The sequence below is a fragment of the Poecilia mexicana genome, unplaced genomic scaffold, assembly GCF_051168715.1.
Source record: "Poecilia mexicana isolate PSO_F unplaced genomic scaffold, ASM5116871v1 scaffold_20, whole genome shotgun sequence".
In the NCBI taxonomy this organism is placed as follows: domain Eukaryota; kingdom Metazoa; phylum Chordata; class Actinopteri; order Cyprinodontiformes; family Poeciliidae; genus Poecilia; species Poecilia mexicana.
Window position 1 is genome coordinate 16711414 of NW_028263389.1, and position 24947 is coordinate 16736360.

At 37.9% G+C, this 24947-nt stretch overlaps 2 protein-coding genes across 6 annotated transcripts in view; one reads left to right on the top strand and one right to left on the bottom strand.

Moving 5' to 3' along the window:
• Positions 1 to 11250, bottom strand: part of dnajc13 (dnaJ homolog subfamily C member 13) — a 30354-nt gene extending 19104 nt beyond the window's left edge. For 3 of the 4 annotated variants that reach the window (XM_088001495.1, XM_088001494.1, XM_088001492.1), the window contains exons 1-4: positions 11083 to 11189; positions 8459 to 8539; positions 985 to 1060; positions 152 to 301 (exon numbers count right to left, since the gene is read on the bottom strand). In XM_088001495.1, the coding sequence (XP_087857621.1) occupies positions 152 to 301; positions 985 to 1060; positions 8459 to 8526 (294 nt within the window). In that variant the 5' untranslated portion in view covers positions 8527 to 8539; positions 11083 to 11189. The other variant, XM_088001493.1, reaches the window with a different exon arrangement.
• On the top strand, positions 11229 to 23753 carry lztfl1 (leucine zipper transcription factor-like 1). Of its 2 annotated transcripts, none has more exons than XM_088001520.1 (10): positions 11229 to 11314; positions 15225 to 15349; positions 16757 to 16951; positions 18646 to 18703; positions 18942 to 19013; positions 20089 to 20154; positions 20240 to 20317; positions 20535 to 20711; positions 22191 to 22294; positions 22424 to 23753. In XM_088001520.1, exons 2-10 carry the CDS (start codon positions 15273 to 15275, stop codon positions 22440 to 22442), a joined length of 846 nt encoding a protein of 281 aa, XP_087857646.1. In that variant the 5' UTR covers positions 11229 to 11314; positions 15225 to 15272; the 3' UTR covers positions 22443 to 23753. The 2 variants fall into 2 exon arrangements, with proteins under 2 accessions (XP_087857646.1, XP_014847844.2); XM_014992358.2 differs by lacking the exon at positions 11229 to 11314 and adding an exon at positions 14676 to 14925.
• The last annotated feature ends 1194 nt before the right edge of the window (positions 23754 to 24947 follow it).

Sequence of the window (24947 nt, forward strand, 5' to 3'; positions counted from 1 at the left end):
AATTTGAAACCACCTTATGTGCTGATTCATATTTGGGTTTCAAAACTAGAGAATCATTTGGTCATTTATAAAAATATTTGGAAAACCTGACTGAATTCTGCACAGACAAAAACATTAGACAAAATATTGATGACAGAGTATTTTTCCTGACCAGTGCTTCTGTGAGTAGCTCTGTCCGGTGCTCCGTTGAGAACTTGAGCGTTTCTGACTTTTTGCCGCTGCCTTTGCGGAATGTGAGGCTGAACTCTGTCCCTTGGCCTTTTCCAACTGGACCGATGCCACAGATGTCTCCATAAGGCCACTGGCAGCAGAGAAAGAAATTAAATCAACTGACGTATGATAAAATACGAATTAGGAGCGCACTCGTCTGAATTTTGTGACTGATTTCTCAGCTCCATTTTAATAGAGCCGGCAAATTATATCCTCAAAACAACAGCTTAAGTCTTATTTACTCAGTAACAACCACCACAGCTTTAGTTGGCACAAACTGGGAGCTTTGGTAATGTTAGTTCATCGATTTGAAAATCATTTGAATTCTGGATTTCAGACCAGTTGTTCACCATCTCATTCTCGATGAACCACTAATACAAATAAAAAAAATTACAATTTCTCACCAATCATTTTGTCACTTAAAGTCCTGTTTTACAGCACTTTCTAGAGACATTTGATGAAAATTAAAATGATGCTTCTGTTAGAATGAGAGGTTTCAATGAGGAATTGCTTAATGGTTATTGATTATGAAATATAGTTCATATCCTGGCCTGATCAGAACTGGAACATATCTTTGCCTGCAGGCTGCAGCAAACTAAAACCTTACAATATGTGAAGGCAGACCACAGCTTGAAGTAATGCACTTCAAGTGGATTTTTAATCGTTAAAAATCCATTTCAAGTGCATCCCAAAATCTCAGTCAGCAACAGCAGACAGAGTGGGGTTCCTGTAAGACCAGAGAGTTTCTGTAAAGCCTGATTTGTAGGTACTGACCTGATTCGTTACTTCTAGCGTGGTCGGGTTATAAGTGGTAATGCCATGCGTCCCCACTGAAAAGACTCGCTTGTATCTGCAACATAAAGAGGAGACAAGTCAGAATATACAGTTCCTGTGACCCAGTTTTTTGTTCTGTAATGATTTATGATGACTTTGAAGACCTAAAAACATGTATTTTTATATATTTTGTATATTTTTTGTACTTTAGACTTTAAAACAAGGTAAAATATATTCATAAACAATTAATTTCTTGGTTAAATGCCCCTTAAAAAGCAACACACTTTGCAAGAATCAATAAGCTTCTGACATTTTGTCCAATTTTTGTGGAAGAATTTGTAGCATTCATATAGGGTATACTACAAAACTGAGGTTGGGGTTTGATAAGGCCATCATTGACACCTTATCTTAGTTTGTTTAACCTGTTACAAAACAAGTTTTGAAGAATATTTTTGATTGTCTTACTGGAACACCTGATCGTATCTAAAGCTTCAACCATCGGACCCCAACTGACAGCCTTCGATGAAAGGAGATTAGTTAGGACGTTTATGAACAATCAAGGATCAAATGAACTGGAAAACAGCTATCAGTGTGCACTCTGAAGCTGGTATTACATCACCATGGACTGAGAATGTGCCGACCAGGAGAGAAGTTCCTACTCTACCACAAAAACCTTCAAATGGACTGAAATTCACAGCCGGTAGACGATCCCTTTTAGATAATTGTTCAATGGTCAGATGAGACAAAGACTGGGCTCCTGGTCCCTGTACAATAGAACAGGTTGTACAAAGACACTAGGCATATGACAGGTGTATCACTTCATCTGCCTCTTTTCTTATCCAGATGCACCCAATACTTTGAAAGAGGGTAAATCTGGACTCATCAGACCACATGACCTTCTTCCAATCCTCCAGAGTCCAATCTTTATGCTCCCTCACAAACTAAAGCCTTTTTCTCTGGTTAGCCTCACTGTGGGTTTCTTATGGCCTTGCAGCTGTTCAATCCAAATCCATCGACTTCCCTTCACATTTTACACATGGAAATGCTCTTACTGACCCTGTTAAACTTAGCTCTGAGTTCTACTGTTGTTTTTCTTCGCTTTGGGGTCATCTAATGCTTAACTGATCACCAATCACGATCATTCCAGACTTTTTCCAACCACATTTCTTCCTCTCAGACGATGGTTCACCACTTTCCATCCACTTTTTAATACGTTGGACAACGTTCTCAACCCAAACTCAGTCGTGTCTGCAGTCTCTATAGATGTTTTCTCTGCTTGGTGCCAATGATTCAACACTTCTGAAACAGACTTGCATATTTTCCATGACCACAGGATGTGTCTTTCAACATGGTTTTTTAAGAAATGAGAAGCTACACATTGCACCAGCTGTGGTTAAATAACTTGTCAGTTGAAAGATAATGGCCTATCCAGTAATTATCCAATGGGAGCCTTGTACCTGTTTGGATGCGACTCCTCTTTTGGCCAGGCAGTGTATTAGTGGGCTGTATATTAATACTTGAGTCTTTATAAATAATTTTGCATAGATCGGAAATAAATTTAGATTTGAGAACCCAGCTCCTAGTTTTACAAATTCACTAATGTGTTAAGATTTCCCTTTAAAAAAACAACAGTTCTAGTGACTTATTGACCCAAAGGAATGACATTTAAAGGTATAATGGCTCTTGGAAAGACAGAAAAAAATGACACAATCACCACTCAGCAATCAAATCCATCATTGCTTAGCTCATTTCCAGGCATGTTTGAGTCAATATGAAATATGATACAGATAAGATGACTAACATCTCACCAACTGCTTCCATCAACACATCACCAGTCACAGACTGCAGTAAAGGCAGCAGAAGCTTTAATCACTATTGAGATTTTCTGCTTTTTCCATCCTTTTAATGACTGAGAAAGGTAACGGTTTGATGTTGGAGACTTTGGATCCTATGAAATGAGTCACTGACACCGAGGCAACAAACGCTAATTCATTAACTTTTACAGTTGGTCTTTCTCACAGAGTAGGAAGGAAGTGTGAAAGATATGTGTGTGTGTGCCAAACAGTGACTGCTTGTGGGAATGTGCACGAACCAACAGCCAAATCGAAGTGTGTCTCGTTGCGGTTTGGCAATAGTTTCACTTGGCACGCTCGAGTAATTCATCACATTCTGTTGACGGATTTGAAAATTTATAATTATTTGACATTTTTCATAGTGTAAAACAGAGATTTTAAAGTTCAAATATAAGAAACATGCCAGTCAGTCCTACATTCATGCCGTTTCCCTTATATTGCTACTGTTCGCAGAAAATGCTGACTTGGCATCTTTCCTTTTTACACATCCTCATTATGGCAGGACAACAGGAGGTGCGGTGCAGAGACCGTTTCAGCAGCTGTCCAACTACTAGGGAGCAGGTTGGGGGTGGGGGGCATAATTGAGAGGCTACTTCTACATAATGCATTTGCAGCTGAGGCTGAAGTGCCTGACAAATACAAACAGACAGGACAGGCAGTGACCTGAGGCGAGGCTAAAGTAGAACATTAGGATTGGCATCATACGCCCTGCAAAATTACTCCAATGCACCATCACCACTGAAATGATGATAAAGATAAGAGGCTAAGTGATTCATCTGTTTGGTGAATTAAAATGCACTGACAGGAGGATCAAAATAAGTGGAATCTATAGAAAACGACTGTGTAGCCTCCAGGCCTGGGGGGGTTTCTCCAGCCACGTTCATCTTGGTTTGGAAATATTTGCAGTAGTGAAAAAAGAACGACAGGCATTCTGTGAAAATGAAAGCAGCTAAACAATTAGGTTGCATTGTTACACATAAAAAAGGTATTCTGCACTACAGGCACTTGAAAACTACAACAAATTAAGCAGGCGTTTATTCTCCACTGCTGATTAAGTCTATATCAAAATGAGTGTAACAAAAAAAATCTGAGGCATTATGCCAACTGCAGCAATTGATGTTTTTTCTGCTTTAAATAACAGCAAAAAGATTATATTAATGCAAGTTTGTTATAAATGTATGCGTACGTACCATGCAATGAGGTACTTATAGTGTAGGAAATCATACCATGAGAATATTGTAAGCAAGCCAGAAATAACATGCCTAATACAAATCTGCCATTTTGGCTAACCAGACAAAAACCCAGACATCTGGGTTTGACATGGTTAAGTTGAGGTAATGTGACTGCATGCATTTTGGCATATTCCCATTTAAGGGTTTAAACATCACAGCATCAAACTTGTAGATATCATATTCGCAAAACTGCTTATGGGGAAAAAAATACCAAGCAGAAAACTAAATAACATCCAATCAATCTGCTTTTTAAAAATGCACCTGCACTCATTGGGGCACTTCTGGTTTAGATATTTTGGGGCCATGCATCTCCTTTTCTGTCTTGACCTTGGTTCAGACTGGTCCGAAATGAGTATCAGCACAAAGTTAGTTAATTATTCATAGACTGTGGGCTGACTTTCTATTTTAGCACAGTGACAAAATCCAAATATCCTTGACTAATTCCTTTGAGAAGCCGAGTTCATGTCCACACTGTGCCCAGAATTTGTTGGGGGTGGTTAAATGTGATATAGCAGAAATAATAGCATTAAAAGACTCAGAACTGCTTAAGTCATCTCACCACAGCTTAGGATTTATTCAGTTAACTCAGTGATTCTGCAACCAGTCAGGCAAAAGTGACACTGGTGTTTGATTTCACAAATAAATCTCAGATTTGCATTCCCTGTAAGACATGTAAATCAACCTGGAGAAACCTGAGCTACCATGAGCCCTTTTACAAGCCTTATTGCATTGTATCTGCATAAAAATAAAGATATCCCATTCATCAGCACCATGCTGTAATTTGATTACACAGAATGAAAACTGTAAGATGATAAGAATAGGATTTGCATGGATTTGCAGACTCTTCTTTTTGGCCAGCTACACCTTTGCTCCAGCTACGGGGAATAGAGAGCTGAATCAATTCAGAACCCAATTTTCCATCCCTCAATTAAGATACCAAAGCTCAAAGAGCTCCTGTGATGGGTATCTTAGTATAGTTTTCCTATATACTTCATTTAAGTACGTCATACAACAAGCTTTGTTTGGAGTGCATTATTCTTAAGATGGTGCGACCAAACCGCATGTCTTTAAAGCTCCTTCCAAAGTTTCATAATAAATTACATTAGGCAACTTCCTGTAGAGGACTCCTCACTACCGCCTCCCATCCATAAGCAAATTGTCCCCTATTTTGCACAAACAACGCAGACCGAGAAGCACAGATAAGTACAACTCCATTTTATACTGAACAACCAAACAAACATTGTTCACAAAGAGAGAATCAAACGATAACTGAAAAAGAGCCCAGTAACCGCTCCACATATGAATATACAAACAAAACGTAATTTTACCCACAGGACAAACAGCCCATGCACCAACATGATATAGTAGGTTTTACAGTAACACTAAAGTTACGACAGCATTCAGAGAAGAGTGAAGATAGGCTGTGATTTACATATGCATGCACAAAAAGGAGAAGTTATGATGATATAAATATATACATATAAAAAAGATTAAGCTTCTAAGCATATTTCAGGTCAAAATTTAATATTTTTCAAACTAATATTCCCATAATTTGCAGTCGTTACTAGATATTGTTTAAGGTATAAAAAGACTAAACATTAACTTGGATTTTACGGCAGATATTTGAACCACTATGAGCCTTTAAATGGGGAAATCTGCAAGACCTAGACGGAGGGAGACAGGAAAGAAGACGAGCTGACGATGAATGAATGAATGAATGAATTAATTAATTAATTAATTAATGAATGAATGAATAGACAGACAGACAAATGGGAGGACACGAAAGGGTTGGTACCACATATCTGTCACTGGTGGAAAATTCTTATAACAGTAAGGCTGAATCAAGCTGCAGGCGCGCTGAGTAAACACTAGTGGCCCGATACAGGTGGAGAAACAAACAGGAACAGACAGAGGAATGGATAAATGCAAATGAGCAGAACAAAGGATTGTTGCACAAAAAGATGAATAGATAGATGCTTGATAAGCTCTTAAATGTGACCAAGAGTCCATGGAGAATCCATTTTTACAGAAAGGGAAAGCCTTCCATTCACAGGATACAAACATAAAGACCCAGTAACTTCCAAGGCAGTCACAAGACTTTTAGTAAATGAGCACAAACAGGTCATAATTAGGTCTTTCAGACATGCAGCAATGTTTACCAATTTATATCCCCAAAACAACTTTTGAAACAAAACAAAAAAAAGCTAATTAAAACCATCAAAGCAACAAAATACTGTTTAGTAATCAGCCTCACGTTGCTTTAAAAAAAAAAAAAAACGTAGAGCAGAAAACAGTTTTAAACTTCAACCTGAGCAAAATAAAAGAGAAAGCAGAAGTAAATTCATATTTTTAAATAAAAAAAATTCACAGAAAACCACTTGCATATTACATAACCCACACAGGCCTCTCTTGGGAAATCAAACATTATGAAGTCGGATGAAAAGAAAACATCCAAACTATTTCTTCTTCTATTGAGCTAATGAAAGTCAGATGGATCCAATGTATTGTGCTTGACCCAATTCATAAAATCCTGCTCCACCCCAGCTGTGCTTGATCTGCCAGCATTCATACTTTTATGTCAGTGAATGCAACCACATAGCTTTGCTAATCCCAAATATCTGCACTACACATGCACCAAGTCAGGTTTCATTTTCATTTCTTTCAGCTTTCTGACTTGTTCAGACTTGCCCACTTAAATCGCACATCTTTCAACTTTTGTGTTTCTTTAGAAAAAGCAATGCTATCCGATTTCTCTCAGTAAGAGCATTTCACCAAAACTGGGTTAGATACGTTATACTGATGACAAGTCAGGACACGTAGACCAATTTAAATAAACACAAGAGCCTTATACTGCATCACTGCATCAACATTGGCTTCTACTGGACTCACCAGAAAGCATTAGGAGGCTGAGTGAGTGATGCCCTGCAGCCCTGCTTAAATTACTCAAGTCAATGAGAGGCCTTAACAGGACAAAACATTTAGAAAGCATGTATTGGTAATGTGATCTGACCAACACACGACTTGAACTGCAGCATGCATTATATCAGCACAGAGGGCCTCCATTATCCACCATCTCTGAAACACAGTTCTTAAACATTTTATCCATTTCTAGAATTCATACACCACAGCATATAATGCTTTAAGGGTGTTTTCACACCTGGTAGACTCTGTTGTATTGGGGACCAAAACGGCAACATTTCTTACACTTTCAGCTGGTGCGGTTCGTTTTCACACTGCATTGTGTCAAACACACTAATCCTTCAAAAAATGTGTCCCCTCCCACCTATGGTGCACCAACAACCACTTAAGGACACAAAAACCTTTGAAGATGACATGACCGCAACTTCCTTCTTCACGAAATGTAAGTAAAATGGAGTCATGTCAGATTTTAGAGGTTGTAGGATTTCTCTTTTGTCTTTGGTAAAAGATTATGAGTCATTTCTCCTGCTACCACTAAACTTTCGTGTTTTTGTTTTGGTTGCATTTATGCAGAATACCCTGGCCTTTAGTTTACTTCCTGCTTTTGGAACGGTCTCTTTACATATGTACTTTAACAGCAAAACAGTTCACTTCAACAGAACCGTGAGCCAAGTTTGCTTTTATAAACCGCATCAGATAGCGCATTCACACCTCCCCAAATAAACCAGACTTTCTCGAAGAATGGACACTATTATACATTAGCCTAAGAGTGCACAGTAACCCATGCAGAGCAATACAGTACATTATAACCACAAATTTTAATGTTATGTATTAGGATTTTTAAAAAATCAAAGGAACTCTGACCATCTCACAGAGCTCAGTTCAATCCGCTGTCTGAAAATGGATGGAGTACTAAAATATCTGGCCAATAAGAGCAAGCCAAGACTTCAGATGTGTAAAGAGATCCATCCCAGAAGATCTCTCACCTAAACCAATAAAGCAAGCTGCTCATGTTTGTGGTTGTAAGATGAAAAAAGCTAAAAATATTTAAGGGTAGGAACACTTCTGCAAGGCATCACATGCGGTTCCATCACCCTGTATAGCCTCTGCCAGCAGAAAAGTGTTGCTGTCCAAAGATTAATCGGCGCAACTCATGTTTCAGAAAAGGGGATGTATATAATTTACCTTCCAGAAAACAACTGCATATCAACATACTGATATCTTGCAAAAGACTATATTTTTCCTCAGTGCACTATCGGTTTCACCCGAAAGCGAAGCAAAACAGATCAATCACATGTCTGCAGACTGAGGTCTGAGGACCCATTATCCTCAACAAAGATAACACAATAGAAGCCCTGAGTCAGGATTTCAGGATTTTCTCCCTAACCACATTAATCAGAGCTGAGATTTTGGTCAGTTTATAATACAAACTGGTTATGTTTAAAAAGAATACAAAAATGTGCGTCTTACTTTCCTCTCCAAGAGTGTTTCGTGGTGTAGAAACAGGCCAGGTCTTTGTTGTCTTTCAGGATATTCATCTTTTCCCAAGACCTAAAACATAGGCAGAAAAATATGTTTTTAGTATGACACTTTTATGCTAGCAGGGATTAAATTGTTTATTACACCACAAACTTTGGTCCAGGGGGATTCTTTGCAAGTCATTACTACTTATTTACAAGACACACTCCAACACACTGTTCTTCACAGCATCATTCAACATTTTTTAACTCAAAGGGAAAATCTCAAGTCAGCGAGGAAACACTGTAAACAGCTATTAAATAACAGAGAGAGAGAGAGTCATCCCACGATTGCTGTCTGATTCCACAGTTAAAAGCCACTGGATCTGTCTACTACCTGAAAAATTATTACAGTGAACCAGAGGAATACATGTCAATCCAGTCAGTGATATTTGTTGATTAGCTCAAGATAAAAATAGGTTTGTTTGTGTGTCCAATGAAAGAATAAAAGCACAAGTATTTGGAGGTCATTCAGAAGCTACATGATTTAGTTAAGCTTGCAAACTAGCAAACTGAATGGGAATGTCTGAAAGATTAACCTTTCAAAGAAACCATAATATAGTTGAGCAAGAGGAGGAAACGGCTGCCTTTCTTATTCTGAGTACAGTCACTTGCTTCTGTTAGCTGGACTGTGACAAGGGGAACCTGTGTCAGCACTCAGCCAGGATCCTGGAAAAGTCCAACTACAGTTTTCCTTCCTCTTCATTCCAGTGTGCAAATGAAGCTGCATTATTGACTGAATGGTGAGGGATTCCTAGAGTGCTGAGGTGAGTTTTAGAAGTGCCATTTTAGATAAGAACTGGCAAGTCATTCAGGTATCCCCTTTATCATGGAAATTACACAAAGTTTTAATCAAATGCATGTCTATGAACTGCCTACATGCACAACTGGGAAGTTTGCTCTACGTAGAGGCAGTTGGCTGCCATAAATTTAGTGTGATGAGAGTAGCTAGTAATCAGGACTGGGTCAGGTGATTGCCCTTCCCACTTCTTCTGGATCACTCTCAGGCTGTTGTTAAAAAAAAAACATGCAATAACTAGAGAACAGAGGAGCAAACTTTGTGTGGATCATAGCTCAAAACAAAGCATATCTAAGTGTTTATAACACGTGTAGATACTAAACAGTATTTCAGCAAACATTATACAAAACAGCAATAAACACGAACTTGACTTATTGGTTCAGTGTATTATGTCATAAGAAAGAAAGAGAAACTGGAATTTGTTAAAGGTTTCAATTAATTTATGCATTCCATTTCCAAGCTTAAAGTTAGAAAAAAAGCAGAGTTTCCTCAGTTGGGAACACTAATATTTACAGTTATTCCTCCTGGCTACTTTGGAAATGGAATAATGTTAAGTTGGGTTTGATCCCATTCCCATATCAGAGGTAAAAGGATCAAAGTATAAGAATCCACTGGCTGTTCATTCCTACTTCACTGTTGTCCCTTTTTTATTTTCCACAGCACAATTCAATATGAAGTTTAAAAACAAAGTGTTTTTTATGCGTTGGTCACCAACACCTTTATATCAAAATGAAGCTCGTTTGTATTCATCTTGGAAATTATAGCCACAACTCTGGGGTATAATTAACTCTACAAATAAACAATAAATGACAATAAAAAGATGGGACAGATGCCGTCACTGTATGTGATCCAATGCAACCCAGACCCATTCAGAAAGATCAACACAAGCTACGGATTTAGTTTGTCTTGAAACATTTACAATTTTTTAAAAACAGTTATTTCAAATCGCAAAGAGATGTTCCTGTTACAGTTTCAGTTTTCAGAGCTGTTTGGAAAGAGTTTTATTTCAGAGACCATCACTGGAAAACTACTTCAGCATCAGTGTGAGGTTCAAGGTTCAAATAGTCATGTGCCATGACATCAGTTCAGTCCTATCTGTTAAACTCATGACACCTGCGTTATGAAGAGTTGATTTAGACATTCAGAATGACATCAATTAAGTAAAACGTTACAGGAATATCAGTGTGTGATGCCTTTCTAGTATTTTCATCTGACCAAGCGTTGCAACACCCTCCTGTATTTGCCAATTACATGGAGCAATCACTCTTCCAACACAGGAACATAAAGGCCAGGAACTTGCCGTCACTTTATTTTTGGGGGGCTCAATGAAGATTCCGAGAGCCAAATAATTTGCACGTTGAATCTTTTAACAATAAAGCCGAAAACTAATTGCTATAAGAGCATTTGCAGGATAATGTCACTTGTTTAAGCCCCAGTGTGTGCGTGAGCTGCAGTAAATCCATGACAGACAGAATTAACGTTACCTGTCTCCCAGGAAGCTACTTCATTGCAGCAGGCCTCCACGGTCAAAAACAAACACAGCAACTCTCTTTTGGTGTGTTAACGCTAGTGCTTCATCTAACCGGGACAATAGCCACACCAGAAATACTTTCAAATGAGCGTTTGTTGCACTGAAATAGGTGGAGGCAGCGGTAGGCTAAGACTGGGTTAGCTACAGGTTAGCGGCTAACTAGCGCATCAATTAGATCCTAGCACCGGAGCTCAATCAAGAAAACACGAAGCAGACAGAAGTGGCACGTGCTAACAATAGCATTTACCTGTCAAATCACTAATGGGTGTTAAATGTAGCCGTCCCTCAGCCCCCCTCCCTCCTCTGACCGCGGCCAGTGCTCCTCAGTTTTCCCACTGTGACGCTGAAGACAGGTACCTTCTCAGTTCCGCTGTGTTTCCCCCCAACAAGACTCAGGACGCTGCCATATTCCTGAGACCAAAAGGCAATAAAGTGCGCAGGCGCGAGGCCTGCCCTGTCATGCGGCTGTCAGCTGATTGGTGAGTGCGGAAGTGTTAAGCTGATCTTGGAACAGTTTTCATTTGGTTTTCATTTGACGTTTGAATGGAGGAATACTACCAAAGCCGACCTTGAAGCAGTTTTTTTGCGGTTCTGTCAAAACGCAACGTTTTTAAAGGGGTAAACTAGAATTTTTTTATGGGCCTCTTTTAAAAGATTATGAGATGTTAAAACCACAGGCGGATTGTAATTGTTACATTTACCCAGTTACATTTACTTGAGTAACGTTTAGGAAAATGTACTTCTATGAGTAGTTTTACTACACCACACTTTACATTTACTAATTAAGTATCGTAATTCTTGAGTAAAATTTTCTGGCTACTGTACCCACTGCAAGCAACTTCACTGAATGAATAACAAACGTTTTTGAAACTAAAATATACGAGGCACAGGAACACACCTATTTTAAAGTAAGACTCCCTGTGTTGTACTCGACCTTAATGTAATTTTCAATTTCCTGAGTCTATTTGGAGGTCAATTGAAGATGCATAAAACAATAGCTTATCACTGTAATGCATTACCCTGACTATACAACAGACACAAATACCTACTATAAGTATTGGTGTCATAGGTTTTATTTGGAAAATTATTATTTGTAATTTTATTATTTTGTAAAAGTAATATTATTTACACTGATTTTAAGATACTAACCACACTTATTTGTAAAATCCATTAAAATAACTTCATATATCTACAGAGTAACATGGCGTAGTCAGATTATTCTGTTTGCCATTGTGTTGGAAAAGTATAGTCATAAAAACATGTACCATCCCACAAGGAAGCTTTAATGTACGTTATGATAACAACAGTATCTCTTAGATATTTATTCAGACATTCATTCAGTCATCATGGGGCAACACAAAAACACACAACCACGCACACACTCTTACACCAATGGATCAATCAGACAGCCCAATTAACCATTAAGAGACATGCTTTTGGACTATAAGGAGGGGGGGAGATGGAAAAAATCAACATGAGCATGAGGAGAACATGCAGACTTTATACAGACAGATCATGGACTGGGATTCAGACCAAAGACCTTGGTTAAAGGCAACAGTGCTTGCAATTGCTACACAGTACAGCAACTTATAATGTAGTTTTAATCTCTTGGAGAAACTGATATTTATGTATACAAAAGAAATACATTGAATTAAGCTATTTATTAAAAGTAGGTGGTTAATTGCTCAGAACCTTTCCACAGAATCCCAGTTCAAAAATTCTGAACTATCCCTTTGATGGTACATTTGGTTACGGTTTAAGCAAAATTAATTAAAATAGCTTAATAGTCAACAGCATGAAACCGCCTATAAATTTGGGTAAAAAGGTAAAAAAAAAAAAAAAAAAAAAAAGCTTTATTTCTGTAAGTTTTGCTAAAAAAAAAGAGCAACTATACTGCCATCTAGCGAGAGTTCCCCATCAATGCATGCATCTTACAGGCTGCTTCAGAGCACACAGGTCTACCATAGATATACATTTAAAACAACTTTAAACATCCAGGTACAATCTGTTTATTATCAATAATCAAAGACATTTAACCAAATTTCAAGTGAAGTTTACAGTCAAGTATGTTCAATGTAGCATATTTGAAAATAAGTTAAATCCCAGCTACAATAAATACCATTTACATTTTTTAAATTATCAAAGTATATATTTATTCCTATATTACTGCATTTTTAAGCAATCTAGACTTTCTAATCATTATTTCTTCTAGCTTTGAAGTTGCATCACTCATTCTACATGTGTAATTTATTGTAAGTACAGATATTTCATTGTTCTGACCTTTTCATTCTACAATACAATTACTATTTGGCACCTTCCAAATAAATGTCTTTGTGTTACTGATGCCATGTCATCAAAAAATAGGTGCAACTATCACAAGATACAGTCAGAACAGTGCAGAAGCCTTAACATGTAATATCACAGAAAAATAGTAAGCAAAAATAACCAACAGTATTTGATCCTTAACTGTCAGCAACTCACCGCGACTGAAGATATAGAGGAAACATCTTGGCCTCTCTTAATGACTGATCTGTTACACTAAAACTCAAGTGGAGCAGCACAGAGTGGTCACGTTATAAGGCATCTGCCTGGGTGACAAACCATGCGCTGCCTGTTAGACTAATTCAATTACAGCAAGAGAGGCATGAGAAAAAGAAAAGTTTCCTTCTTCTTTCCCCATTTGAGTCTCCCCTTAACAGGATGGAGAGTGAAGCTCTTTAGGCTTTCGTTAGGATGACAAGACTTTCCCACTCAATTACTGTGAAAACTTTATTTGGCTCAGGTAAAGTCGATGAGGTTTCTGCAGCACAAATACTGTTATTTTTATGTTTCATGCAATCATTTCTTATATGTAGAGAAATTATATTGCAAACGTTGTCATTTAACACAGTGGTCCCCAACCCTGGTCCTCAGGGCCCACTGCCCTGCATGTTTTAGGTGTTGCCTTGCTGCTGCACACCTGGGTTAAATGAATAGGTGATTAACCGACTTCTATAGCAATTGCAGGAATGCAAAGGAGGTAATACAAACATATGAATCAGCTGTGCTGGAGTCCGGATTAATCAAAAACATGCAAGACAGCGGTCCCTGAGGACCAGGGTTGGGGACTACTGATTTCCCTGCAATGGAAACAGATACGGCCTCAAAGTGAATAAAATTAATTATTGTGTGTCATGGGACTATTACTCCAGAGTAATAGGATTAAAAGACCCGCTTTGCTAGTCATTTTTTTCCTGCATTACACTGCCATCTACTGGTTTCTACTGTAACCTGCAACAGCCTTGCTTACCAAGCCAAATAAATAGTAATGTAAATAAGCAAAGCATGCACTGAATTTTTTTTAAAACACTTAATAATATTAACAAACCAATGTATTTATGCAACCACACAATATGGTAATAATATGAATGATCCCCAAAATACGAAAGAGTACGTGGTTATTATTATTATTGGTAATAGTAGTAGTAGTAGTAGTAGTAATACTACTACTACTAATAATAATAATAATAATTCACGAATGTATTTTGGTAAAAAAAAAAACAGTATAAAACGTGATATATAGAAGAAAATAAAAATGAACTGTTTGTGCTACATTAGCGATTAGTACAAAGGCGATTGGTCATTTACCTAAAAAGTTAAATTTATCCCTACAGTAATACGGATAGAAATAATTTTTGCGCTTCATATTGACTTTAGGCATAAAAATCCGGAATTTTACATAAAATAATTCATTTTTAGTGAGACTATTTTCTCGTGTTACAACCTGTCCGTGATGCCCATGAACGCACCTCCGGTAACCAAGGTGATGACGCTATATTCCGTTACCAAGGCATTCTCAAGGCAAACACTAGCTGGTTAGCTAGGCTAGCATATCTCCAGGATAATCTTACAGCTGTGGGATAACGGAAATTTTGCTCAATTTGTTTACTTAAACAAACATATAAAAGATTTTACTGGATTTCGAACTCATCATATCGACTCTGGCTTTTAGTCTTCCTTGCGTACGTTGTCTAAATTAGATAAATTCTGCTTCTTTTTTTAAAAGGATCAGCTCAAGCTAACTTAGTTACGTTGCAAAACAGCCATTATGGTAAGTAGCTGCTGTGAGCTTCGCTGCTAGCTTTCTCTTTCCTTGTAGTAGTGGTGAATGACCCTATTTTTAAATAAAATGCCATTAGAGTAGAACGCTATAGCTGGCATGCAGCTCTATAGAATTACTAGCTCATGTGGAAAGGCCCTGTAACGTATTGGCAAGAGGAAATCCTCTTCAAGTTAGCTGATAAGCTAATTGGTGTTGCTATTACATCAACCCTCTGTCTTCATATGGACCTTTTCTCCCCCTGATGTACAATTTATTTGCTAATCTGTTTTCTTTTTGTGTCCACGAAGGCTGACTTTGGGTTTAACGAACACCATCAGTCTGAAATCATCAACTACATGCGATTTGCTCGTTCAAAGAGGCTCTTGAGGCTCAAGGCTATTGACTCATGTTTTGAAGAACTCAAAGACAGCAGGTGATTGGTCAAAAACTTCTCTGTCATTGTGATCATGTACTTTTATTTAGATGTTTATGCACATCCATAGAGAGAGCTTGTACTGGACAGAGCAATGGTGTGAAAATATTGCCTTGTATTCATATTTAATACCAATTGTATAATCACATGCTGAAGACAAATTCCAGTACCATGCAAGTATTCACACTCCCTGATCTTTGTTTACTTTACACCAAAAAAAAAATTAATTTACTTAACTGAGCTTTTGTTCAGTTAAGTAAATTAACTTACTTAACTCACAATGCTCAGTAAACAAAGCACTGTGAAGATTATAGAACACAGCAGACAAGTCAAAAGAAATCCCAAGCTATTAAATTTTTTTAGCAGCATTCCATGACAGCTTGAATTAAAAAGAGGTCTACTTGAAGCTTTTAAGTTAACATTTCACTTTTTAAAGTCGATCAGACTATCAAGTAAATTTTACTCTTTTATTCCATATTGTCTATTAGCCATGCCTAAAAAAAATGTAATAATGGTATTTTTGCATGGTGACTCAGTCTTTCTGTTGCCTGGCAGCAAAAAGAGGTTCAAATCACAGCTTTGAGTGTTTCCTTTGGATGCTTCACTCCGACTTCCTCCCACTGTCCAAACATACCTGTTAGGTTACTCTAAATTCCCCTTCGGTGTGTATGTCCATGCTTGTTAGTCCTGTGGGTCTCTGTGTTGAACTGTGATGGACTGGTTACCTGTCTACAGAGTTTAATGACCACTGCAGGTAGGCATCAGCGACCCTACATCATACAGTACAGACGACGGATGGATGGGAAAACATGTACAGAAATGAATATTTCTGGAAAAAAACAAACAAAAAAAAAACTTTGATATTTTTACTCAATAAAGTTCCAGTTAACTGGAACTGAATGCTTTGTCAGATGAGACTGAGATTGATCTTATTGGCAACAAACACACCATGTGGGTTTGGCATGAAACTGAGAATGAATATGTGTAACATCACCTGTACAGTGGAAGATCTGTGATGCAGTGGGCCTGTTTCTCATCTAAAAATGTCATCAGAAATTCTTTAAAATACTGAGAGATTTGAAAAAAAAAATCTAAATAAGGGAAATTAACACAGGAAATATAGTGTAATTGAATCTTTTAGGATGGTAATGATCCAGAACTTATGCTCAAATCAACACATATTTATGTCCTCAGACACAAATCAACCTTCTACCATGACCATATCCAAATCCAGAATATTCTTAATTCACTCAATCAATGTACTCAAAAGAAGGTTTGACTTTAATAAAGAAGAGTTTGAGCTTATGGAAGAGCAACAACAACAAAAAAAATCTTTATCATGGGTGGCAATAAGTGAATGAGGACGACTCTGCACATTGATTTTTATGCCTGAATTTCCGTCTGAAGGCTGGTGGAGGACACCTACACAGTGGACGAGGTTAGGGACATGCTGGACGGGCTGCAGATGGTGGTCCGGGGGGAGGTGGAGATGGAGCTGATCAACACGGCCCACACTAACGTGCTGCTGCTCAGGCAGCTTTTCTCTCAGGCCGAGAAGTTTTACCTTCGACTCCAGAGCGATGTCTCTGAGCTGGAGAACAGGTGAGCTGAAAAGACCCTGACAGTGATACTCGCACTGGCATCCAGACAGTCATAGCACATGAAGCTGTTAGAATCCAAAAGTTATAACCGTACTCACTCGTTATCTCTGCTTTGGTGGACATTTTTCAACCGTTCTCTTCTTTCTCATGTGAACTTTAAGTTAACAGTAGCGCCTGAAACAGGCAGCCCTTTAAATGTTAACAGTTACGTTGAACTGTATCACATTTTACTTCCTCTTCAGTTCTTTTCAGATCCAGATCTCTTAGCATGTCATTCACCGGGTAAAAAGGTCAGCAGTCTTTACTGATCTACATGCGTGCAACCCAGGTTTCCATCGTGTCGGTTTCCCTTTAGATCTGCAGTTGGTTGGGCTAAAAACCACAAACTGTCACCTTTTTCATTGCATTTTCAAATTCATTTTTGTAGAAATAGAAATAGAAGCTTATGTTTCAGAGATTAATTCTGGATCTTATTTAAATACATTTTTTATGTTATTTTATATTTTACCAGAAAGAAAGGTCAATTTAAAAGTTATTCCCCACATTTCCACTGTATCATTGTGTCTAGACAAAGGTCACAGATTTGGTCTGAGTGGCGAAAAGTTTGGAAACCTCTGCATTCGTTCCTAGAAGAAAGTTTTTGGAGTAAAACCTGAAAACGAATGTCTAACGCAGACATTTCTGTAATAAAGAATGTTTTGAAATTGTTTTAACTTTTTTATTTTCTAACAAACATAAATCTAACAAATACAATATAGCAAATTCCCCTTTTGAATGGAATGACTGAAATAAATGTAACTTTTCGATTATTAAGAGGGACGGGCAAGACGCGATAAAGTGTTTGAACAAGTATGAGGAAACAATGTAGAGTTAAACTCCTTCAGTCAGAGGCATCTGTGGAATCACTGTAATACTGAGTGCTACAGTAGATCCTTCCTACCCACAGTTATAAGCATCTACAACAACTCTTTTAAGAAACTTAGAAAATATAACTTATGACATTTAAATTGGATTAAACCCCCATTTTTAGCGATACTCACTTAAATTAAACGTTACAAAACCGCTTTCTGTTCATCAAATTTAATACTGACAGCCTGTTTGATCTGACTGTGAGGCTCAAACTTACTGAACTTAATATAACTTTTGCCCTCGTGACCTCTCACCTTATAAAACACAGTGTTTTGATGAAGATACTTTGTTTATAGTATAGCAGGCACATGGTGGGTGGATGAGCAACTTATGAACCCTTTTTGTTTTCCTCTCCAGGCTACAGCTGTACGTGACTGAATAGGTGTCTAAAGCTAGGAAAACGCCCCTTGTGATAGGGCTACGTGTCTTCAAATGCTTTTTAAAAAACCACATACAAGCTTTGTAGAGAACAGGGCTGCTCACCACAAGCATGTGCCTTTACAACATAAGTGCTAAACTGCCGCCAGGACCGAGGGAGTTCACTTTTCCTTTGCCAAACATTCACGACCGCCAAATAGTAGATTGTGAGGGTTAGCACAGATGAACATCAACACAGAGGTTACGCAACTGTTGTGAAATTAACGTCTTATCAATGCTTCAGTGTTGCTCGCAGATTGTGGTTGTAAAATCAGTTTACACTTTTTAAGCATGTAAGCTTTTGTTTATCTGCTTAATTTTTCAGATAATGAGCATTTAATATCTTTTTTCTCTCTCTCGCCCTTTCAGGGAGCTGTTAGAGCAAGTGGCTGAATTTGAGAAGACTGACTTTAAAATAACCAATAAGGTTTGCAAAACACTTTCTTCTTCAGACATCAGGTGAAATTCACGTCTTCTTAGATTACCTGCCCCCACATTTGTTGTAAATGTCAGGCTGCCTGGCCTATATTTGTAGAAGTGTGGTTCTGAAGTCACGCGTCACTGAGGTTCACCTGTGGTTTTATGTTGCCATGTCTAAAACGAATAAATAAATGTTGCAGTGCAATGCTTTTGCATGACTGTATGAATCTTGAATTCATTTCTAGCTAAACCAGGAAACAAGTAAACTCAAGTTGGCACCACTGAATGAGGGTGGGGTGTCTGAGCTTCTTAACAAGGTAAAATTATTTTTTTGTGTACACTGCCAGCCATAGTCATCATAGCCATAATGATGGTTATGAAGTTACTGTTTGAGACTAGTGACTTTTAACATGTAATATTTGTGTTATTGTTGCCTAGAAAGTTGGACCGTAGCTAAACTTTTTTTTTAGATCCATCAGTAAGACCCAGGCAAAAAATCTGGTGGTGATGATTGACCACTTTTCTCATCAGAAATGGTTGAGCTCCTTTAAACTTGTTGATTTCCTGCAACAGAGCTGATCTTTTTTTGTATCATTAAGATTGTAGGGGTTTCTTTATTAAGGGCTTCAGCTCCTTTGGCTAATAAGTCTCTGGCTAAGTCACAAATGACAGCTCATAGTCACAGATGACTAAGGGAAGTCATTTGTGACTGGAAGACTAAAATAATTAGTAAACTTAACCTGGAGTGAGCTGACCGCTGAGCCCTGGATCCTGGAGTTTGACATAGCCCAAAAAGTACCAAAAAGTCACTCTGTAAGAGATGTGGGCCCACCAGCTGCACAAAGACGCATCAGAATCAGGTGCAATGCAGGCTGGGTGTCTTACAAGGTTCTGATCATGAAACCTTCTGACAGCATGTTTGGGGTTATTTTCTTCTCTTGGAAAACTTAACTGTGTCCAAAGTTGTCCTTCTTCTTTATTGCTCCTCTCTCAGTTGGTGCAACGCACCAGTGCCACTGGTTGCTCCTCTACCCAGTAGCTAACTTGCTTGACAGTTAGCTACTGGGCTGTTGTTGAACATCCTCGAACATTCCTTGAACATTCCCTCAGTGCAGTCTCCATCTGAGTTTTTGCCTCACAGAGCACCTGGAATTGCCTTGGGCCAGAACCCTTTGAAAATATATGGACTATTATTTAGAGTATCTGTCCAAAGGAAAACAAACCCTTTAAACTAATTACCATTTCTGATAACAAGAGTGGTCAGATTATCAAATGCATCATTAATAGTCCAACATTAATGGCTTCTATACCCTTGATGAGCGTTTGTTGTCCTCTGGTTACAAAGTTAAATAAAATGCTCAAACCAACAAATCTATTTCTATTCTGTTTTAGGAGATAGCGAAACTACAAGAGGACAATGACAAACTGAAATCCAGGCTGCGGACTTTAGAATCACAGGTAAAAAAGAGGCCTTTTAAACTTAGTCTTTTATCTTTCTTAGTTAGCTAGTTGATCATTTTTAATATGTGATTAATTTCATCAGGCCATGAGTGTACTAGATGAGAAAGCAAAATTAGAGAGAACTCTGAAGGATCTCCAGAGGACACAAGGAGAGCAAAAGGTATTGCATTTAAAATGATGTGCTACTTTTCACTACTGCTTTCCATTTCCTTTATTTTATCTTTACTATTTATGTTTGATTTTTGTCGCCTGCATGCTTACCACCATTTGCTATTATCTGCATGGTATGTATGAACCTGGATGAACTCTGTAGATGATGTTTTGCCGTGTAAAGCCAGTTATTGCCGGTTATTAACTGGTTTTCTTCTGCGTTTCAGCTTTCTGCTCAAACAAAGGAAATCAACAACTTGGAGGACACAGTAGCAGCTCTGACGGAGGACTATGAAAGATCGCTTAGTGCCAACGAGGCAACCCAAAAGGAACTGAAGGAGAGTCTAATCACTGCCAAGCACGAACTTCTGCGAGTGCAGGAGCAGCTGGCCTTGGCAGAGAAGGTACCTGCTGTAGAGCCTTTTCTCTTTCCGATAAATTAATGCAATAAGCATTAATGAAGTTGGACTCCATGGACTCACCTTGTGATCCACACAGATCATTTTGATTCAGTCTGTGAGATGAGACACAAGTAGAAATAGCCCTTAAATATCCTCACATTTTGTCTCTTTATTTGTAGAGGGCATTTCATACAGAGCTGTAACACAAAGCGCTGGAGCAATGCAATTTAACAGAGCTCTGTTCAATCTGTTAAACAGTCAGGCTTAGCAAGGAAAGCATTAATCAAAGAGGCATTCAGGAGCTCCATGGTAGCTCTGGAGGAGCTGCTCAAGTTGAAAACCTGATCACAAACCGCTACTAGTCAGGCGTCAACAAGAAAATCCTGGTTTCACATGCCTTGTGGAAGAAGCTGCTCTGATCAAATCGATTTTATTGACCTATATAAAAAACTCCCATGTGGTGGAAAACCTAATTAAGCATAGTGGTTGTAGCTTCATATATTGTGAGGGTGCAGGTTAGAACGGCCCAGTTAAAACCCAGACTTAGGTACGACATCAGCTTTCCAGTCGGTGGGCAAGACTAGAAAAATGATGTTGACAGACACTCTGCAATAAATCTACTTGAGCTGTTTTTGAATAATTTCAGCTTATTCAAACTGGTTCTACAAAGTATTTACTCGGGGTGGGTAAATACAAACACACCCCACAACTTATAAAAATATACACCCCCAGTTGGTTGTGGTAGATGATGGCTGCTAATACTGAACCAGGTTTCTTCCTGTTTAAGGAAAGCAAGGGAACTTTTCCTCTCCACTGTCGCTACATGCATGCTCAGTTTGAGGTAATGCTGAAAGGTCAATAACTGGATGCAATCTGTTGCTGGCTCCTTAGATAGAAATGTTTTAAACTGATTTGAATAATAAACTCAGTTTAATACACTGTTTGATAACTTGGATCAACTGGAATGCATTTATATGCATAGAAATAGGCTGAACTTTAAAAAACATTCTCCATTTTCCTTTTAGTTCAAAATTGTGCACTACTTTGTGTTGATGTATCACATAAAAAGAGGGAAGTTTGTGTTTTTAACACAACAAAATCTAATAAAACAAAGAGTTCATGAGATATTAATACATTTCTGAGATCCTGTATTTTGAATGTTTATTCTAATACTCTAAGCCTTCCTCTTTTTGACACTGGTATGGAGGAAGCAAGACTTTTCCATGATCACTAACATCATAAGATCAGACAGCTGACTTCATCTCAGGAGTTTTGTGTTTTTCCCTTTTACCTTCGGTGTTTTTATGCGTGCGAAAAGCGCGCAAAATGTCGTGCAAATGAGAGTTATTTTCTCCTGCACTTCCCCCTGAACTGTTTAGATCACATTTGAAGTTCAGTCTTGGTGGGAGTTCTAATTTGTGGCGCTATTGTTGTTTTTTTCTTTCCCCTCTTAATGTTTTGGCATTTGTGGATTGTGTGTAGGAGCTGGAGAAGAAATTCCAGCAAACTGCAGCGTACCGCAACATGAAGGAGATTCTGACCAAAAAGAACGAGCAGATAAAAGAAATTAGGAAACGATTGCAGAAGTGAGTTTTCGCATTTACACTGATATTCTAAAAATAACACAGTCCTCAGTTACTGTGATGCATCTTGCATGACGTTTATCAGTTATGATCAGTTTTGTTTACCATCACGTGTTTTGCTTTCTGTTCCAGATACGAGCCAGACGACTGAGATTTCGCATGTTTTCATTAGAAAGACGGGACCAAAATTTTTCTGACTGATTTGGGACAAGAAACTACCAGTTCTGGTGTTTTTTATTTTTATTTCTGCTTTTTCTGGCGTTCTCTGTCCCTGTTAGCTTCATTAAACAGCAGGTTGGTCAGCTGGGGAAACCCATGGGCGAATACGCAGAGGATCCGATGACGTATGTGTTTTTTTTATGGTAGCTGGCAGATTTCCCTCAGTGCTCTATGCAATAAGCAGCATTTACCTGTTTGAAGGGGCCTTGTCCTTTTGCTCACCTGGACAGAACTATACTGCCTGCCTGAAGCTTTGTAGTCTTAGTGTGCCTTGCAAAACTATTAAAAACTCTAGAAATGTTCACATTTTATCAACATGTTTTGTAGGGGTTTTATATGCTAAATCAACACAGCAACAGTCTCAGTCAAATTTAGGTCTGTGCTTTGACTATTCTGCTTTATTGTATCCAACTGTGGCTCTGGCTGTATGTGTGGGGTCATTCCTGACCCCAACAAACACTCTCACACCCACATCCTTTAGCCCTATGTATGTAGCAGGTTCTAAAAGGGTGTCTCCTGCTATTACTCCATGTATTATCTCCATCCATTTAAACAAAAAAAGCCTTGCAATGTTATTTTATAACCCAAATCTGCTCCAAACCTCTCTAATTGACATCTGAGGCCTTCAAAGAACAACTAGATTTATACTGAGATAAGAATACACACAAGTTATTTACTACCTGGTTGTACCAGAGTTTGCATAGGGGTCTCAAAACAAAAGCAAGCCACACCTTTCAGAGCCACGTGTTTTCCTTTTGTAGCACAACTTGTGTCGTTTTATCTTATAAAATCCCAGTGAAATACACAACGCATCAAAATGTTGAAAAAGGAGTATAAATAGATTTGCAAGGCACTGCATAAGTCCCAGTGCAGGACATTGTAAGTAAATTCTCATATTTTGCTCATCAGTTTTAACTTTAGCAGCACCTTAAAGTCCAAGGTCCAAGTTTAAGACAAAGTTACAAATAAACTCTAAACCACTTTCCATTTTAGGACACTCTTGCTAATCTAAACATTTAATAATATTAATATTCCACTCTAAAATATTTCCAATAATCTGTAACTACAATGTATCTGCTCTTACATATAGATGTAAAGGGCCTAGAATATTTTTGGTGTTGAATCCTTGCATATTTTTTGTATTGCTGTACATAAATGATTTTCATGATATAAAATGCTCTTGTAGAGTGTGCATTTAACCGGTTTGTGAAATTTTAATGGGTTAATAAAAGGTGTGACCAAATGCATGTTGTCATTTTTTTGTTTTAAATTTAGTGTTTAAAAAAAAAGAGTAGAGTAGAAAGAATACAGTGAGCTGAGTATAACAAAATAACTTGCATTCAACAAGGGGGCGCCAAATTGCAAAAATCCAAAGAGCGTGGAAACATTTTATTGCACCATGAATCCCATTTTGATTGATATAAAACATTATATGGATGTTTTTTTTATAGCTGCTGTATATCTTCATGCTGCAACCACCACTGAGTATAGTAGACCCAAACATTATCTCACAATAAAGCTCTAATTGCACAGTGATTAAACTGTTAAGAGAGCAGAAAGTATGATTTTTATTGTCACATTTTATCAGATCTAATTAGCAATCAAGCAGCTCTTACAGGATGATGCGCTTCCTCAATTCTTGAAATAACAAACTATGAGGAAACAACAATAGATGATGTCAGACGTTTCAGAAGTAAGATAAGTTTCAACTTTTAACGGCCCAAATTACACCTGCGCCTTGTTCTTTGTCACTTCTTATTTTCTGAGAAAACATTGTGACAAATGAGCCATGAGAACCGAGAAAGTGACAAAATAAGATGCAAAGTGGTCAATAGCTAGTCAACCGTCATCTCTTCGCTGTTTATACTGAAACTATAAAAAGCCACAACGTCCTGAGCTAAACTGGTGTTAGTTTTGCATCGAGTGGGGGAGTTGCATGCTTGATATACAGTGCCTGTCAAAAATACTCCTACTAACTGAGCAATGTAGAACAAAAAAACTTTTTTTTGGTGTTTCACTGGGATTTTGTGCGATTGGGGGACATGAAATAGTGCAGAATTGTTTCGTGGAAGAAAATAATAAATTTTTCATGCATTGCATTCAGATCTCTGCAGTGGAACACGATGGTGGAAGCAAAGCTTTTCTTCAGCAGGGACATTGAATGAATGGCAAAACTTAAAAAAATAAAAACGCTGCTTGCAGATGTTTTTCTTTAATTATCTAGTGACTAAATTTGGGCTTTTTTACTAAGAGGAATGTGTAAAACTCTCCACTTGGTCAAGATATGTCTTCACATTACAATTGCAATTGCACTGAAAGGCGATTTAGCCAAAATACCAGAATCAACTTTGTGTGCATAAACAAGAAATTTATGTTTAGTTTCACAAGTTCACAAACATTAAATATAAACACATAAACTTCAGATCAATATCTACAC